The sequence below is a fragment of the Carcharhinus amblyrhynchos genome, chromosome 16 (genome assembly GCF_965287045.1).
Source record: "Carcharhinus amblyrhynchos chromosome 16, sCarAmb.v2.hapA, whole genome shotgun sequence".
Taxonomy (NCBI): Eukaryota; Metazoa; Chordata; class Chondrichthyes; order Carcharhiniformes; family Carcharhinidae; genus Carcharhinus; species Carcharhinus amblyrhynchos.
In genome coordinates, this window is record NC_137339.1 from 25,159,714 (window position 1) to 25,178,280 (window position 18,567).

An 18,567-nucleotide genomic window follows, 5' to 3' on the forward strand; every position below is an offset into this window, starting at 1 on the left:
TACCCTGCCCGGCTGTGTGTTGCTGTGGCAACTATTGTCAGGAGGAATAATGCGAAATTATGCAGAACATTGAACTTTGTTAGCCATTCATTTGCATTTATCGAGAGTTTAGAGAAGTGTGGAAGAATTTTTTTTCTACCTAGGCCAAGTCTGCTGAAATGCTCATTTTAAGTGCCCAGGTCTTTGCTCTAACACAACCATCTCCCCCATCTTTTAAATGCATTTTTGAAAACGTTTAGTCAAAATGCTATCCTGCATACATGACAGGACCCAAGCAAACCTTTTGCAGCAAAATATACTGAACGAGGAATCATATCAAAGGCTTCTGTAATATTTTGACAAGTACATTCAGGAAATAGATAGGAATAAACCTCTATCAGGGACAATGCCAGGTTCCTCTTCCCCAGTTACCTCGACATCTAGATTCGGCGGACCAATTTTAACCTCTAGCCTATTACTTAATAAGGTCTCTCGCTAATTAAGGACGGGATATGGGATACCTGCGAGAAGTGTTTCTTTTAAATCGGGGGTTTTGAGCTTGGGAAAAGTTTTTTTTATGGGAGGAAAAATGAGGGCGTGCTGAGATTTGAAAGGAAATCTCTCAGTGCGACAGGAAAGCCTGGGCTGCAGGCAAATCTCCTTCCAAAATGGGTTGGTGTCTTTAAGTGTGCAACATCCGTCCGTTAGTGACCCTCCCTCTCCCCCTGTCAAACAGGCACATTCACTGAACTTTCTACAAGACAGCTCAGAAGCGCTCACTACACTGTGATCGCCATCTCTCCCCCCCACCCTTCCAGATAAGGAAGCACCTTACAAATCCAGCACTTGAAGCTGTTCACGTTGTACTTTATCTGCCCATTCTCGTTATGGTGCTGGAGCTGCCTCGCTGACAGCCAGCGGGAAGAGGTTGTTAATCCCTCGTTTTCGATTCCCCCCCCCCACCCCCCCACTCCTCTTTTCTCCCACCACCCGAGGATGGGTTGTTGTACCGGGCGGTGTACCCTAATCCTGCTGTGTATCCTTCAGCTGGTGAGTGCAAATGTATCTTTATCAATGTGGGACATTCAGCTTCCTCCCGGTGAGATTGGCAGTCGGCGCGGACTGTTTAAAATGTTTTTCTGATTGTACCTATCCTGGAACTTTAAGGCAATCGATTGTCGGGTCGATGCACCTCGCTAATTTTCTTTCTCAAACATTACAGTTAGTCAGTGTAACGGGGCAGGAAAGCTAGGCAGAAAACAACAAAAAGGGGGTCTGACATCCTTGCATTAAGTCTGAATTTCAGTGGGCTGAATATCAGTGGGTTCATTATGCTTCGAGAGCCTTTCTCTCTCTCTGTTATATATATTGCAGAGTGGTCGAAGTACTGATTTGAAGCAGCGGGTTATAAATGCTACAGTCATTTGTGATTTGTGTTTTGTGTCTGTCCTGCCTGAGTCCTGGAGAATTCCTCTCTTGTGTTGGCGGTTCTGCCCAGCTCCTGCTGGTGTTGGTCTCTTTTGTTCCAGGAAAAAGGGTGACGCAAGGATCCTTTTGAGAGAGAAAATCCCGTTGGCAAGGCGATATCCAGACTTTGCACCCCCCCCCCCTTAGAAAGACAGTGTGGCATTTTAAATTCCTCCCCCCCAATTCACAAGACAGTGAGTTCTACATATGCTACTTTAAGAGGCGACCCCCCCCCACCCCTTCATTAGAGGTTATGGCCATAACTCCTTGCTCCTGCATGTCAACATTTGATAACTTGTATTCACTCCAGGTTCGTGACACTATTGTAAGGATAGCAGGAAAAGTTCATTTTGGCCTTTTGCCTGACCCACCCTCCCAGCTACGATTGGTGTATTGATGCCTATTTCAAACTCTCGTCCATCTACACGATGCAAATTCAAGGTTCCTCCTCCTCCAGCCCAGTCATATTTAAAATAATCTATCTTGGCATTTCAGGCAACTTTCGTAACTTCAAAACTAGCCATTGCCTTGAAGTGAGAATGTCGCTTAAATGGGTTTGGTTCAAGGGAATCCTCAAAATAAAACCGAGGATGTAGTATGAGAGAAGTCCGAGAAAACCCCGTTAAGTGGATACACCCAGTTTCATGGTAGCTCATGGAGAGAAAGGCAAACTGAACATTGCACATCTCTTACAGCTGATGCTGTGCAGTGTGGACGGTGGTCCAGAGGGAGACGGTTACGGAAGTTTAATGTCATAATAAAAACAGACTTAATGGGAGTCCCTCTGTCTTGTGTGCTGAATCTAAATTATGTATATATATATATATATTTACTGAATTTACAATTTCACTTAGAGAGGTAAGAAAGGTCATTGTGGAGAATGGAGCTGTCACACTAATGGCACTGTGAGGATTTTATCTGCACTGTCTAGAGGGAGCTTTACACCTGATGCTATAAAGCACTTGACCTGGAAGTGCTCAATGTTACCACTTTTCCAAAAAAAGTGGAAATTATTTCAATTTCTAGCCACGTGTCTCTCACCTATTTGAACAATAAGAAGCGTTTTTCTTGAATCACAGCAAAATACAGTCATTGATTTAAAAACATACTCATATTCAACAACTCCTTTTTACAATTCCAGATATATTACATGTGTGGGAAATGAATGAGGTGAAATCTGCTCAGCAATTAGAGCTCTAAATATCTGGAGAATACATATTTTAATAATATTTACACATGAAGTGCGTTTAGTAATTTCTGAATATATTCTGCTCATCATCCTCGCATGTGGAATAAATGCTACATTCAGCCTTGAGATGAGGATGAATTTACTCTTAATTCAAGTGTGTAAATACTTATTGTCAATAAATAAATATTTTGTTATTGTGGAAAAAGAAGCAAAGCTGCGGAAGCTATGACAACATCTCTTGTTTCAGAAATACTCAAGTTTTGTAATACCAAGCAGCTATAAATGTTTAGTTGTTCACATTGTCTAATCATAGTATATTCTGTATTATATGGCAGATCAAATACTATAAGTATGTAAAACTTCTGCTCTGCAGAGGGCTTTAGCTGCTACATTACAATAAAAATTAGAATGCATATCATCAAAACATTTTGGCCTTCAAATTACGATTAGACCTGCATAAATATTTAATAATGTTTGAAATTCCAATAGCAAAATGAAGTGTTATTGCTCAATATTTAACATATTATTTTGTTTCTCTAATGTAGGCATGGAGCATAAAAGATTAATAGCCAGTTTCATTCACAGAGAAATGTCCTCACCTTTGATAATATTGCAGATTATAATCATTTTTTTCTCAGACATGTTGTTTTCCAATTAAGTGGGGTCAATCCATTCAATTCAACTCTTTTGGGAATTGTTTAAGTATGTATTTTATTGACCTTTTCTGAATTCAACAAGCAGTTACTTAAATTTGACTCTGACCATTTAGTGGATGATATTTCTTAACCTCTTTGCTTCAAAGTGAGAAGACTGCTTGGTAACTGATGGGACAGGTGCTTTCCATAGAAGAGGAAAAAACTATTAGGTAAAGATATAGTTGAACAAAGCCATTATATGTCTACTAATATGAGGTGATAGGTTTTATGGTAAAGATTAAACTTAACTAAGTCAAGTCATTGATACTGCTTAGCTATTCCCTTACTGTTTAGTGAACTTGTTTGGTGGTAGTTTACATTAGGGTGGAGTATCATGTTATTCTGAAATCAGAGAAGGTAACATTGAATCATAGCATCTTACAGGACTGGAGGCCATATAACCCATTATGACAGTACTAATTTGTTGAAAGAACTATCCAATTAGTCCCATCTCCCTACTCTTCCCTTACTGTCCCTTCTTTTCTCCTTTTCAAATATATATCCATGAAGTTTATTATAGTATATGCTACCACCATCCTTGCAGGCCATATCAGAAGAGCTGGTTGCCCCTCTCTGTTTTTTATGCTAATTATCTTAAACCTGTGACCTCTGGTGACTGGCTTATTGAGTACTGGATATGGTTTCTCTTCATTTATTCTATCAAAAAACTGCGTAATTTTGAACACGTCTATTCAATTTCACTTAACCTTCCCTCCTCTTTGGAGAAAATGCCAACATCTTAGTGGCTCAACATAACCAAAGTCCCTAGTCCTGGTATAAGGTGAGGTTGTGTGACAAAATCAAATAAATAGGAATAAAATTGAGAGTCCTCACTTGATCCATGGATATACTACTAATTTACCTAGATATCTGGAGAAACAAGGTCATTCTTTGAAACATAGAGAGCAAAAGCTAATTAAAGGAGTGGGCTGAGATGCTAAACCCTGACACCAAACAAAATCTGGTGTAAAAAAAACAATCCCCAAAAATGAACCGCCTGTTCTCCACTATTCCAGGACTTGTTAACCACATAATATTTGCTGAAAACTTTATTGTCAGCCTTCTATGATCTGGCAGCCTGTTCTTGTCAATAGTGGCATGATCAATAATGTTGGGAATCTGAGAAAGAAGAAAGAGAAAGAAGTGGAAAAGTGACAACAAAAATTAACCAGATTATCATTAAATCCATTAAGAACATAAGAACATAAGAAATAGGAGCAGGAGTAGGCCATCTAGCCCTTCGAGCCTGCCCCGCCATTCAATAAGATCATGGCTGATCTGTCGTGGCTCAGTTCCACTTTCCCGCCCTCTCCCCATAACCCTTAATCCCTTCTCTTATCAAGAACCCATCAACCCGCTTCTTAAAAATATTTAGCGAGGCAGCCTCCACCACTTCAACGGGCAGAGAATTCCAGAGATTCACCACCCTTTGAGTGAAGAAGTTCCTCCTCAACTCTGTTCTAAACCGCCTCCCCTTTATCTTGAGGCTGTGCCCCCTAGTCCTACTGTCTTTTTTGAGCGGGAAGAGTCTCTCCACCTCTATCCTATCCATCCCATTCATCATCTTATACGTCTCAATGAGATCTCCCCTCATTCTTCTAAACTCTAACGAGTACAACCATTACCACCATGTTGGCTAGTTTGTTGTCCACTTGGGGTTTAAAATTTCTCTTTCAATAAAGGATATAATTGCCCCTCTTACTAATGACCTGCCCATAAAATCGCAGGATTGGAAATTGCAGGTTGGGTTTTAACTACGGGGGTGGCTTTAGTGGTGCTGGTAGACTGGCTGTCCAGTGCCTTATGCCAATGTCTTAGTCCATCTTGAGGTCTGGATCCATGAACAAACGTGCACTTCACCTGGTCAGGGCGTTAAGCACACTGGCTTTAGACAGGTGCAATATTGAGTGTCCCAGAGATCAACTTGATCAGGAAAAAGGTATACAGCGATATATAAAGGTGGTGATGGTCATTGTGATTGCAATGGTAGAAAGGTGGGATTGTTGGGCAACTTATAAGATCTGGAAAATCACTCTTGTTCTACCTGCCTCCACTCCTACCAAAAAATTCGCTCAGAAGTGGCACATGTTGGCGTACGGCTAACAATGCAGCAAGTCCTCTGGTATGATTTTAAATCTATCACTGCTGGATTTCTACTAAAGCGGCTGCTAAAATTGGCCATTGTAAGTTGCAGAAACATTTGTTACTGCAAATCATTGTCAGGCTATTAATGGCGTAGAATAAAACAGACTCCCAGTAAAAGAAAGCCCTCATTGACCAGTTGCACACATTTGGAATCAGTTACAGTGAATAAATGTTTGATTGTTGTCTGGGGAAATATATAGTTTGACGTTGATAGACATGCAATCGCACAGAAATAGTCAGCAGAATATCAAGGACATATCTGGGATTTGGAATGGGAAGGAAAAGAAAACATTACCCACACCAAAACAATTTGGAGGACAGGGTCTTGTGTGGTGGCACATCCCCGTGGCTGTGCCAACTTGATTTATCTCTAGTGTGCAGTCATAAGTGACTCACACATACGTCCATTTGAAGGGGCTGTGAAGCCCATTGATGAAAAAGACAAAGCCTAGCGATGTGTACTGTACGATGATATTCTGATGTGGCGCAGTGAATGTGCATGTCAATATACATCAGTGTCAAGATCCTAACACTTTTCATACAGGCAAATTAAATCTCACTAATAAATTAGGCAGCTTCAGCTTTGACAAAGGGTCATCTGGATTCAAAATGTCAGCTCTTTTCTCTCCTTACAGATGCTGCCAGACCTGCTGAGATTTTCCATTATTTTCTCTTTTAGCTTCAATTATACAGCTATTGTGGAAATAAAGATACATGGCTTCAAAAAATAATGGCAGTATTTAACGGAGGAGATGAGTGTCTCCTCCATTGGCTGGTGAGTTCACGAAAGCTCCGTGTCACTTCATTTCAGGAAGGCCCACCAAATTAGATTCCAATCAGGCACTTACCTGGACAGCCTTTCCTGGGATCAAGGACTCTAGGAGCGTGAGTTCTGCTTACTGAGAGTAAAGAACAGTATAGCATAGGAACAGGCCCTTTGGCCCTCCAAGCCTGTGCTGATCATGTTATCCTATCTAGACCAACCACTTATATCCCTCTATTCCACATCTATTCATGTGTCTATCCAGATAAGTCTTAAATGTCGCTAATGTATTTGCCTCAACCACCTCACTCGGTGGTGCATTCCAGGCACCTACCACACTCAGTGTAAAAAAAGAACTTCCTCTGCACACCTCCACTGAATCTGTCCCCCCCTTATCTTGAACTTGTGCCCCCTTGTAATTGTCATTTCTGCCCTGGGAAAAAGCTTCCAACTGTTCACCCTATCCATACCCCTCATAATATTATAAACTTCTATCAGGTCACCTCTCAGCCTCTGTGTTTCCAGTGAAAATAATACCAGTTTATTCCGTCTCTCCTCATAGCCCCGTATACCCTCCATAGTAGGCAATATCCTGGTAAACCTTTTCTGTACGCTCTCCAAAGCTTCCACATCCTTCTGGTCGTGTGGTGACCAGAATTGGACTCAGTATTCCAAATGTGGCCAAACCAACATTTTATGTAACTGTAACATAATTTGCCAATTTTGATACTCAATGCCCCATCCAATGAAGGCAAGCATGCCATATGCTTTCTTCACCACCTTTTCCATCTGTGCTGCCACTTTTAAGGATCTGTGGACCTGTACTCCCAGATCTGTCTCTCTCTGTGTATGTTCTTTATGGTTCTGCTATTTATTTTGTTGCTCCCACTTGAACTGGATCTATTAAAATGCATCACCCGGCATTGTCTGGATTAAATTCCATCTGCCATTTCTCCATCCAATTTTCCAACCTAATCTGCTGTATTCTCTCACAATCTTCATCGCTATCTGCAACTCTGCCAATCTTGGTATTATCCACAAAGTTGCTAATCAGACCAGCTATGTTTTCTTCCAAGTCGTTTATATATTACAAACAGCAGAGGTCCCAGCACTGATCCACTGTGGAACATCACTAGTTACAGACCTCCATTTAGAAAAACACCCTTCCATCGCTTCCCTCTATGGCCAAGCCAGTTCTGAATCCATCTAGCTGGTTCACCCCAGATCCCATGGGATTTAATCTTTTGCACAGCCCGCTATGAGGGACCTTATCAAATGTTTTACTGAAGTCCATGTAGACAACATTCACAACCCTTTCCTCATCAATCAATTTTGTCAGCTCCTCAAAATACTCAATTAAATTAGTGAGACATGACCTCCCTCATACAAAACCATGCTCTCTGTGTCTAACAAGACAAATCAGTTCCAAATGTGTATAGATCCCATTCCTAAGAATCTTCTCCAACAATTTCACTCTCACTGATGTCAAGCTCGCTGGCCTAGAATTACCTGGGTTTTTCTTGCTTGCCAAGAACTGCTAGCCAATAAGAAGATGACAGCTCTTGATTTTTCAGTCGTGCCACCAGGGAGATGGTGGCTGTTGCTGGTGTTACATCCACTCAAGGCCCAAAATTGTCATGGGTCCAGGCCATAGGTGAGTGACGGCAGGAGGTGGCAGGACCACGGGGAGGAGGGTCGACAGATGGCTTCCACTTTCCCTGCTCTGGGAGGCCTCAAACAGGCCCCGAAAGCACATAAGCAACCCTCTTCCAGCTTTGTTCCCATCCTGACTGTGGGGTAACACAGAGGCAGCAGAGGGATGAGTGGGTGTTAGTTACCCACTCAAGGGCCTCGATTAATGGCAGTGTGGAAAGGCTGTACACAGGCATTCCCACCGTGGGCCTAATTGGGGGTAGAGACAAGAAGGTGGCAGTGTTCTCACTTGCCATCCTCTGCTCAATTAAATATCCCTCCAGCACCAAACTCGTCATAGGGCAGGGCATTAAATATGTCACTTTCTGTTGGCTGTAAATGTACCCTGAAGACTTGTCTTGACAAGTACTTTCTCAGTACTTATTGTACTTTTACTAATCTTTTTACAAATTATGATCTGTTTTTAAAGCGAAATGTTATTAGGATTATGATGCTTTTGGAATAAGATCTTGGTTGTTCTGGACTGAAATCATGTGGGTTATGAATAAACAGCTTACTGTGTTTTCTGTTATGACTCTCCACTGAGAACAGACCAATAATGATTCCTTTCTCCCAGCGGCATATTGTTTAAGTGCAGGCTGAGGCTTTATTCTAATTAAACAGAACAATGGGTGCATTTAATTTAACAACACCGCTGAATAAACACCAGTGCGCATCTTGTAAACGATTCCTATAATTTTGACAGTGATTCCTTCACAATTATCTTATTTCACAATACAGGAAAATCAATTTTAAGAAATGAAGAATGAACCTGCATTCATATAGTGCCTTTCACAATTTCAAAGTTTACTTACTAGTGTCACAAGTAGGCTTACATTGACACTGCAATGAAGTTACTGTGAGAATCGCCGAGTTGCCACATTCCAGCATCTGTTCGGGTGCGCTGAGGGAGAATTTAGCATGGTTAATGCACCAAACTCAGATGCATTGCCCTTAACCTCAGACTGTGAGAAGAAACCAGAGCACCTGGAGGAAATCCATGCAGACGCACGGAGAATGTGCAAACTCTACACAGACAGTAACCAAAGCTGGAAATTGAACCCGGGACCCTGGTGCTGTGAGGCAGCAATGCTAACCACTGTGCTTCCAAAGGGTATCACAGACAATGAAGTACTTTTGGGTGTGAAGTCACTGTTGTTATTTAGTTTACATATGTTATATATCCACTTTGTTTATGTTTAATGTAGAGCTAATGATGAGGGAAACCCTTATACTGGGAATAATTCAGTAACAACTTCTTTCTCTTCAATTACATTTTGATCTGTAGCTTCACAGGATATGGGCACGTCACAAGGATAAACCTAATTGCCCTTTAGGTGATGGTGTTGAGCTACCTTTCTGAACACTACAGTCTATGTTGTATAGATACACCCACAGTACTGTTAGGCGGGAGATTATGACCAGATCAGCCATAATCTTATTGAATGGCAGAAAAGGCTGAGGTGGGGGGCTGAGATTCATATGTTGGTAAGATTTTTACCTTATTTGTCCAACAGGAACTGTTGAACCTATTAAAATCAACTGCTGAAATTCCGCTCTCTTCTTGCTGTCTTGACATTTAACCTGCTTTTTCAAGTACATTAGACGCGGCATGGTGGCACAATGGTTAGTACTGGTCTTGGGTCACTTTGCACGTTCTCCTCTGTGCGGGTTTCCTCCGGGTGCTCTGGTTTCCTCCCACAGTCCAAAGATGTGTGGGTTAGGTTGATTGGCCATGCTAAATTGACCCTAGTCAGGAAGATAGGGTCTGGGTGGGAGTGTGGTTGGTACAGACTCGATGGGCCAAATGGCGTCCTTCTGTACTGTAGGGATTCTATATGGGAAGGTCACCTGCCAGAATTCAATGGTATCTTTTTCTAAATTGAGATCCAACTGCTAATTTAACTTGAACGTTCCTGAGAGTGGAAGCAGCTGTGGCTCTGTCACCATGTAAACTCAGCGGAAAGAGAAACCATAGAACCATATGAATTCCTATGTTGTAGAAAGAGGCCATCCTGTCTATCGAGTCTGTGCCGACTATCTGAAAGGGCATCCCACCCAGGCCTCCCCTCTGCCCTATCCCCTTAACTCTGCATATTTGCCATGTGTAATCCACCTAACCTGCACTGTGGGAGGAAGCTCACACAGATCACGGAGAGAATGTGCAAACTCCACCCAGTCACCCAAGGCCAGAATCGAACCCGGGTCCCTGTCGCTGTGAAGCAGCAGTTTAACCACTGTGCCACTAACTCGAGTCTTTGCCTTTGAGCACAGCAAGAGCAGACCTTTTGCCATATGACTTGATTTCCCGCCCACTGACCAGCTGCTGCTTCCCACTGGTTTTGGGTTGGTGATGGATAGGGGAGTGCAGATTTAGGAGTTAAAATCTGGGTTCCATGCTGCCAAAGTGATTTGCCTGCTGTAGGGGAAAGGATAGTTTTTCACTTGTCAACGTCAAGATGATTTGTGGCTTACCTCAGCATCGCCTGCTTGATTATCTGAGTGCCTACCCAGTCAAGTAAAAATTAAGGCTTAATAGTTGAAAGGAATTACGTTGCATGATATGGCTTGTATATTTTATATTACTTTGAATTACTTTATATCACTTCACAAAAACGAAAACACACCAAGCAGTTGATGGAAGAATTATTATGGAAGTTGACCAAAAGCACAATCAGGGTTTAGCTTTAAAAATGTTTTTCAAGTAGGTGAAAGTTGGAGCATTTATCTGATTTAGATGGCTGGTACTCTTGTAACTGCACAGAGTATAGAGATGATGGGATAGTTACTAAAGAAGCACCAGTCAGCAGACTAGAGGATATATGCGCACGTATAGGGCTGGAGAGGATTACAAAGGTAGAATGGGGAAAAACCATGGATGGATTTATTGATGAAGTTGATTTTGATGCATCAGGGATTGGGGAGATAAGGAAGGTTGGAAATGACAGAGTTTTAGGGCAGTAGGATTTATTGTATGCCAGGATGCCGTAGTGACTTGTGAATACTTAATGCATTTGTATGCAATTCCTTTACCTTCTTTGAACATAGTAAGTATTCAAATGCTGTGATTACACATTACAAATTTTAGGCCTTTGTTTCATTCAGTCAATTCCAACTGGTTTATCATCACGTTTATTTGAGGTATGAATACCAATGACATCATCAAAAGTATTGAATTATTGAAACTAAGAATCTGAATTAAGGTCAGCACAGATAGGCTTATTTTAAAGAAATGGATTAGCACCTCTGTTAAATTGGGGGACAAGGAAATGTTACACAAAGCCTTTAAGCATTCTCTAATGCTGCTAGTTGTAACTCCAAGCTTGTAACAACCATTATCCTAACACTGCATCGACAAGAAGTATATGTGATCATTCAGTCCTTTTGCCCTGTGGCCTTTCTGAACTATTTCTAATGATTCTATCAGCACTGAACCGTTAAACAGAGATCAGCCAAACTGACCACAAAGGGATGCCGAGAGTAACCTTTTCTTCAATCAATAAAGATAAAATGAGAAATTTTTATACCTTGATTATTTAAATCTTTGATATTATATTGATCTACGGATTAATGGCTGGATTTTATGTGTTTTGCAATGGGAGGAGGGCATGTAAAAAAGAATGGGTGCCCACCCTACCATCTTCTTGTCCACACTGAGCTCACCGCCATGTTATGTGGGGTGGGGGTAGATGCTGAAATCGGCAGCCTGCCTGCCATATTTAAATAAATAATTAAGAGTTAATTGAGCTTGTTAGTAAGTCAATTGACCCCAACAATGGACAGCCCGTGCCATAACATGGATGACATGGGCAGCAGCCAGGGAGGTTTCTATCACTGTTGGGTGTCCCTTTTGCGGGCAGAGGGGATTTGCAATCCTAATAAGACAGTACCCTGTTTTCTTCCGACCTTCCCGCTCTGTAAAACCCACCCAACCCACTCCAACTCCCATCCCTGAATTGCTCAAACCTCCCTGCCCAATACCCCAGACTTACTTTACGTCAAGACCCATTGGGCATTCTTCTGGTTTCTGATTGCAATGTTGGCAGCACCTAATAATACCCTTTAGGTGCTGCCGGGACTGCTGGAGCTGGTGGCTAATCCAATTAGCTGGCAGCTCCCAAGGGCACATCTCCCCCCCCCCAGTGAGGGGGAGAAGTGCCACTGGCTGCCAGTTTAGCCCACCTGCAGCACGTTATGGTGGAGGGGGTGGTGGTGAGCGGGCTGGTGTCCAGTGAGTTGGCTCCTTACTAAATTTGCATCCAGATGGGCAAACCGTTCTGTTCCCCACCTCCCCTCCCCCACCCTCCCTTTCCACACATACAGTGCAAAACATTTATAGCGTATTATGTTTTGCAAGCATTTGATGACAGACCAGTGGAAACTTTATTCATGCTGCCCTATTCAAAATTACATTTTCTTGGGTGGAAAAAATGTCACCTGTATTCAACAAAAATAAATTTGTGCAGGAGCTACTTTCCCCACAGATGCTTCCATCAGCTTATTGCAGCATTGTGATATTATATAGTGAAAACTTTCAATGCTTCTAACTTTGCAAAGCATGTGTGAGTGACTGCAATATTTTTGTAATATTGACCATCAAAGCAAAATGACAAACTGTTTTGTACCTCGACTGTTGAGTTGAAAAATAATCCCTTAGCAATAATAAAAAGTTCTGAAAATCATGGAGTAACCTAGGAAATGACCACATTATCATTTAAACCACCATTCATTCAGCATTATTTCATTTTGCATTGACAGCAGGATTAAGGAGCAGGGGACGTTAGTCTATGCATTTCTATACATGATTTCCTTTGCTCCTTCAGCACTGATGGGTTGTCAAAGACCAACCCATGCATGAATGTTAATCATGGGTGGCATGTGGCACATGGTGGCTGCCTCACAGCACCAGGGGTTCTGGGTTCAATTCCAGCTTGGGTCACTCTCCATGCACATTTTCCCCATGTTTGCATAGATTTCCTCTGGGTGCTCTGGTTTCCTCCCACAGTCCAAAAAGACATACTAGTTAGGTGCATTGGCCATGCTAAATTCTCCCTCAGTCTATCCAAACAGGCACCGGAGTTGCCAACCATGGGATTTTCACAGTAACTTCATTGCAGTGTTAATGTAAGTCTACTTGTTAGCGATGGAAAGATGGTAGGACTGGAGGGTCTCAATGACATTATTGTTACTAGAGAGGCAGTGCTCGACAGACTGGAGGGACTGATTGTGGACAAGGCCCCAGGACCGGATGGAATGCATCCGAGGGTTCTGAAAGAAATGGCGGAGGGGATAGTGGATGCCTTGGTGGTTATTTTCCAAACGTCACTGGATTCTGGGGAAGTGCCGGAAGATTGGAAAACGGCTAATGTTACGCCATTGTTTAAGAAGGGTGCCAGGCAAAAGGCAGGGAATTATAGGCCAGTTAGTTTAATGTCTGTTGTAGGTGAAATGTTAGAATCCTTCATCAAGGAGAAAATAGCGAGGCATCTTGAGGGGAATTGCTTGATAGAGCAGACGCAGCACGGTTTCATTAAGGGGAAGTCGTGTCTGACAAATTTATTGGAGTTCTATGAGGATGTGTCTAGGGCGGTGGATAGAGGAGAGCCTGTGGATGTGGTCTTTCTTGATTTTCAGAAGGCGTTTGACAAGGTACCTCACAAGAGGTTATTGCAGAAGGTCAGGGGACATGGAGTTGGGGGTAGGGTGTTAGCATGGATAGAGGATTGGTTGTCAAATAGGAGGCAGAGAGCGGGGGTTAATGGGTGCTATTCGGATTGGCGGTTGGTGACTAGTGGAGTGCCCCAGGGGTCGGTGCTGGGGCCTCAGCTATTTACCATTTATATAGATGATCTGGAGGAGGGAACCGAGTGTATGGTGTCGAAATTTGCTGATGACACCAAGATAGGTGGAACGGCAAATTGCGCGCAGGGTGTGGAGAGTCTGCAGAAGGATCTAGATAGGTTGGGCAAATGGGCCAGGAACTGGCAAATGGAATTTAATGTTGGCAAGTGCGAGGTGGTCCACTTTGGTAGGAATAATGGTAGGAAGGACTATTACTTACGGGGCGAAAAACTGCAGCAGGCGACGGTGCAGAGGGACCTCGGGGTCCTTGTGCATGAGTCGCAAAAACCCAGCCTGCAGGTGCAGCAGGTGGTCAGGAAGACTAATGGGATGCTGGCCTTCATAGCGAAGGGGATTGAATATAAAAGTAGGGAGGCCTTGCTACAGCTGTATAGGGCATTGGTGAGGCCGCAGCTGGAGTACTGTGTGCAGTTTTGAGCGCCGTACTTACGCAAGGATGTTTTGGCCTTGGAGGGAGTGCAGAGGAGGTTTACTAGGCTGATACCGGAGTTGAGGGGGTTGAGCTATGAGGAGAGGCTGAATAAACTAGGCTTGTACTCGTTAGAGTTTAGAAGAATGAGGGGAGATCTCATTGAGACATATAAGATGATGAATGGGATGGATAGGATAGAGGTGGAGAGACTCTTCCCGCTCAGAAAGGACAGTAGGACTAGGGGGCACAGCCTCAAGATAAAGGGGGGGCGGTTTAGAACGGAGTTGAGGAAGAACTTCTTCACTCAAAGGGTGGTGAATCTCTGGAATTCTCTGCCCGTTGAAGTGGTGGAGGCTGCCTTGCTAAATATTTTTAAGACGCGGGTTGATGGGTTTTTGATAAGTGAGGGGATTAAGCGTTATGGGGAGAGGGTGGGAAAGTGGAACTGAGCCACGACAGATCAGCCATGATCTTATTGAATGGCAGGGCAGGCTCGAAGGGCTAGATGGCCTACTCCTGCTCCTATTTCTTATGTTCTTATGTTCTTATGTACTTGTGACACTAATAAATAAACTTTAGTGTATATTTAAATAAGCAAAGCCAGCCTCTGTCAACTATTTCTCAAAGTAAACACAGTGATCTTGAAATTACATTGAATGAATATTAATGTGTACTCTTAATAAGTTTTAAGACAATCCTTTATTTAGTAATTTAATGGCACGTTATCCTAGTTCAAAATAAGCAAGCAAGTTAGAATAAAAGCTTGGATTGTCAGAAAAACCCATATGGTTCACTAAGGTCCTTTAGTGAAGGAAATCTGCAGTCCTTACCTGGTCTGGCCTACATGTGATTCCCGAGCCACAGCAACGTGGTTGACTCTCCAAGTGCAACTAGGGATGGACAAGGAATGTTGGCCAGCCAGCAACACCCATGTCCCAAAAATGAATAAATCACTGAATGGTTACGGGACAGAGGGAAGCCATTTGGCTTGCTGTACCTGTACTGTCTCTCTGCAAGTGTAACTCAGTTAGTCCCACTGACCTATGCTTGCCCCACAGCCTTGCAAATATATTCTTTTTTGGTGCTTATTCAATCTCATTTTGAAAACCCCAATTATATCTGCTCACTACACTCTCGAATAGCACATTCTAGATCCTAACTCGCTATGAAAAATGTTTATTTTCTTGTCACCGTTGGCCCTTTGGCCAATCAACCTTTTTCACACTATAGTTCATATTTAAGTTTAATATTTAAAAATGCTTTGCTTAGATTGCAAATAGATTGTAAATAATTATTAATAAGTTAATCTTTATTGACACCAACTATACTATTACTGTGCACTGTTTGCTGTCATTTTGTATTGTTCGTTTCTTGATTTAAGTATGGAGCTTTAAAAGATACAATTAGTTTGATTCAATTAAAGTTAATTTTAATACCGTTTTATCAATATGGACCATTTACAGCACAGACGGAGGACATTTGGCTGATGCTGGCTATAAAAATGCCCTCTGGTCTAATCCCACCTTCTACAGCCCTGTAGTTACAACAGCTCAAATGCACATTCAAATTTTTTTTCAAGTTAAAGGATTTCTATTATCTGACTCATTCAACAGTGCAGCATCTCTCCATGTGTCAGAATGATGAGGAATTGTTATTTTTTTAAAGAAAGTTCATTGTCTGGATAGAATTAAATGAGAGTAAGCAATAACCAAATCTAAAAGAGTTGCAGTGACCTAACACATCCTCATGTCAATTTCAGGTGAGGGCACCTAATACCTCTTTTTCTGACTTTAGCAATGAATTAGGGGACATTGCTTAAAATATACATACATCTCTTATTTGGGATTTGAGTGCCTGTTTTTGAGTTTTGCGTTTAATTTGCTTTCATTCTGATTCTTATCTCAGCTTTGAGATAACATCTCCTGCTGTGTTAAATTCTACCATTATTGGCCATCTGCTCATCATTATTGAATTGTAAGTTTGGCTCAGTTGGCAGCACTCTTGCCTGAGAAGGTTGCAGCTTTAAGCACCACTTGAGTACTTGAGCACATAATCTAGACTGGTACTGAACGGCAGTGACTAATGAAATGTTGCATTATCAGAAGTGCTGGCTTTCAGATAACATGTTCAACTGAAATCCCGTTTATCTGATCCCATGGCAATGTTTGAAGAATTGAGGCTGAGTTGGCAGCACTTTCTCTTCTGAGGATGAAGATTGTGGGTTCAAACACCACACCGGGACTTGAACAGCCAAAGTCTAGGGGTGTCCAGTTCCCATACCTGAAATGGACAAGAGGATGTAATAGGCCACTGCAACTTTTTGCATTTGGTTATCCCTTAATGTCATTTAATTTCATCCGAAGTCTAGACTGATGTTCCAATTCAATATTGAAAGGAGTGTTGCATTGACAAAGGTGCGCTCTTTCGAATGAAAGTAAGCCAAGGCCCTGTCTTCGTTTCTTGGTTGAAGAGATAAGTAAGATATACCATGGTACTGCTTTGAATAAGAACAAGAGAATTATTCGTAGAATAGAACAATCCCTACAGTGCAGAAGGAGGCCATTCAGACCATTAAGCTTGCACTGACAACAATCCCAAGTCCAATCACCGTAACCCTATATATTTATCCTGCTAATGCCCCTGACACCAAGGGGTAATTTAGCATGGCAAATCCACCTAACCTGCATATCTTTGGAAACTGGAGCACCTGGAGAAATCCCACGCAGACATGGGGAGAACATACAAACTCCACACAGACAATGACCCAAGGCCAGAATTGAAGCTAGGTCCCTGGAGCTGTGAGGCAGCAGTGCTAACACTGTGCAGTGGATGTTCTGGTCAATATTTATTCATCAGTCAACATTACTGAAACAGATTAGAACCATAGAACTGTAGAACAGGTAGAAGGGGGCCATTTGGCCCAACAAGTCAGCAACAATTCTCTGAAAGAACATCTTACCCAGGCACACCCCTTCCCCATAACCCTTTGCATTTACCATGGTTAATCCACAGTTAAACCTATATATCTTTGGACACTAAGAGGGAATTTAGCATGGCCAATCTACGCAACCTGCACATCTTTGGATTGTGGGAGGGAAACCATGCAGAAATGGGGGAATGTGCAAAATCCACACAAAGAATCACCCAAGGCCAGGTTTGAACCCGGGTCCCTAGCACTGTGAGGCAGCAGTGCTAACCATTGTGTCACTGTGCCACCCCAGACCATAATCAGACCATTTACACATTATTGTTTGTGGGAGCTTGCTGCATGCAAATTGGTTGGAGCATTTCTCACACCGTAACATCAAATACACTTCAACAATGCTTTGTTTGCTGTCGTGGCCATTGCCTGCGGTAAAGAGAATCGAATGATGACTGCTGTCAGTTACTTTTACTCTTGCACGTTTAGGCTTTTAAAAAAAAATTGTGTGGCAAGCTGCCGCAAGTGCAGGCTGATGACACTGCAGCAAGAGAGACAGCACATTGGGGACCTGAGTGAACAGAGCAAGCAACTGTAGATCTCCTCAAGCAGTCAGATTGAAGGATTGGGAATTTAACAGCACAAGGACGGGGCAGGGAGTATAAATTCTCAATCTTCTCAAGGGCAATTAGCGAAGGGCAGTAAATGCTGGCCCAGCCAGTGACGCCCACAACCTGTGAATGAATTAAAAAAAATTACAGAGGGAGAATCCAATGTCAGATCATGTACGGAAAGAGAAAAAGACAGTTACAAGAGAAAGAAAAAAGTGATACATAGATGAAAAATAATTTTTAATTTTTTGAAAGCTTTAGGAATATCTTTAACAAGTAAAACTGGACAGGCGTGAAACTCCACATTTGTATGAGTTACTTTTCAGCATCAAAGATGTGAGTGGTTGCAATTGCATTCTGTAATTGCACTAGAATACTGAAAGGCCTGGACAGAGTGGATGTGGGGAAGATGTTTTCATTTGCAGGGGAGACTAGAATCCGAGGGCACAGCTTCAGCATAAAGGAAATCCCTGTAGAGCCAAGATGAGGAGGAGTTTCTTCAGTCAGAAAGTGGTGAATCTATGGAATTCATTGCTGCAGAAGGCTGGGGAGGTCAAGTCATTGAATATATTTAAGACAGATAGACAGGTCCTTGATTGGTAAAGGGATCAAAAGTTATAGGGAAAAGGCGGGAGAATGGGGTTGAAAAACTTATCAGCCATGATTGAATGGCAGAGTAGATTTGATGGGCCAAACGGCCTAATTCTCCTCCTTTATCTTTTGGTCTTATTGTCACTCATCATGCAGTTACCACATTTTCCGTGGTGAATTTGGTTCATAGCTACCATGCAACTGAAGCAATATCATGCCATTTGATGGATTTCATTGGTGA

The 18,567-nt window shown here is 42.3% G+C and overlaps 1 protein-coding gene across 2 annotated transcripts in view; it reads left to right on the forward strand.

Moving 5' to 3' along the window:
- Positions 1 to 947: 947 nt before the first annotated feature.
- The window catches only part of LOC145353904 (sodium/potassium-transporting ATPase subunit beta-1-interacting protein 3-like), a 188,868-nt gene continuing 171,248 nt past the window's right edge, over positions 948 to 18,567 (forward strand). For both annotated transcript variants that reach the window (XM_080204874.1, XM_080204875.1), the window contains exon 1: positions 948 to 1,029. In XM_080204874.1, the coding sequence (XP_080061000.1) occupies positions 976 to 1,029 (54 nt within the window). In that variant the 5' untranslated portion in view covers positions 948 to 975. The remainder of the gene's footprint in view (positions 1,030 to 18,567) is intronic.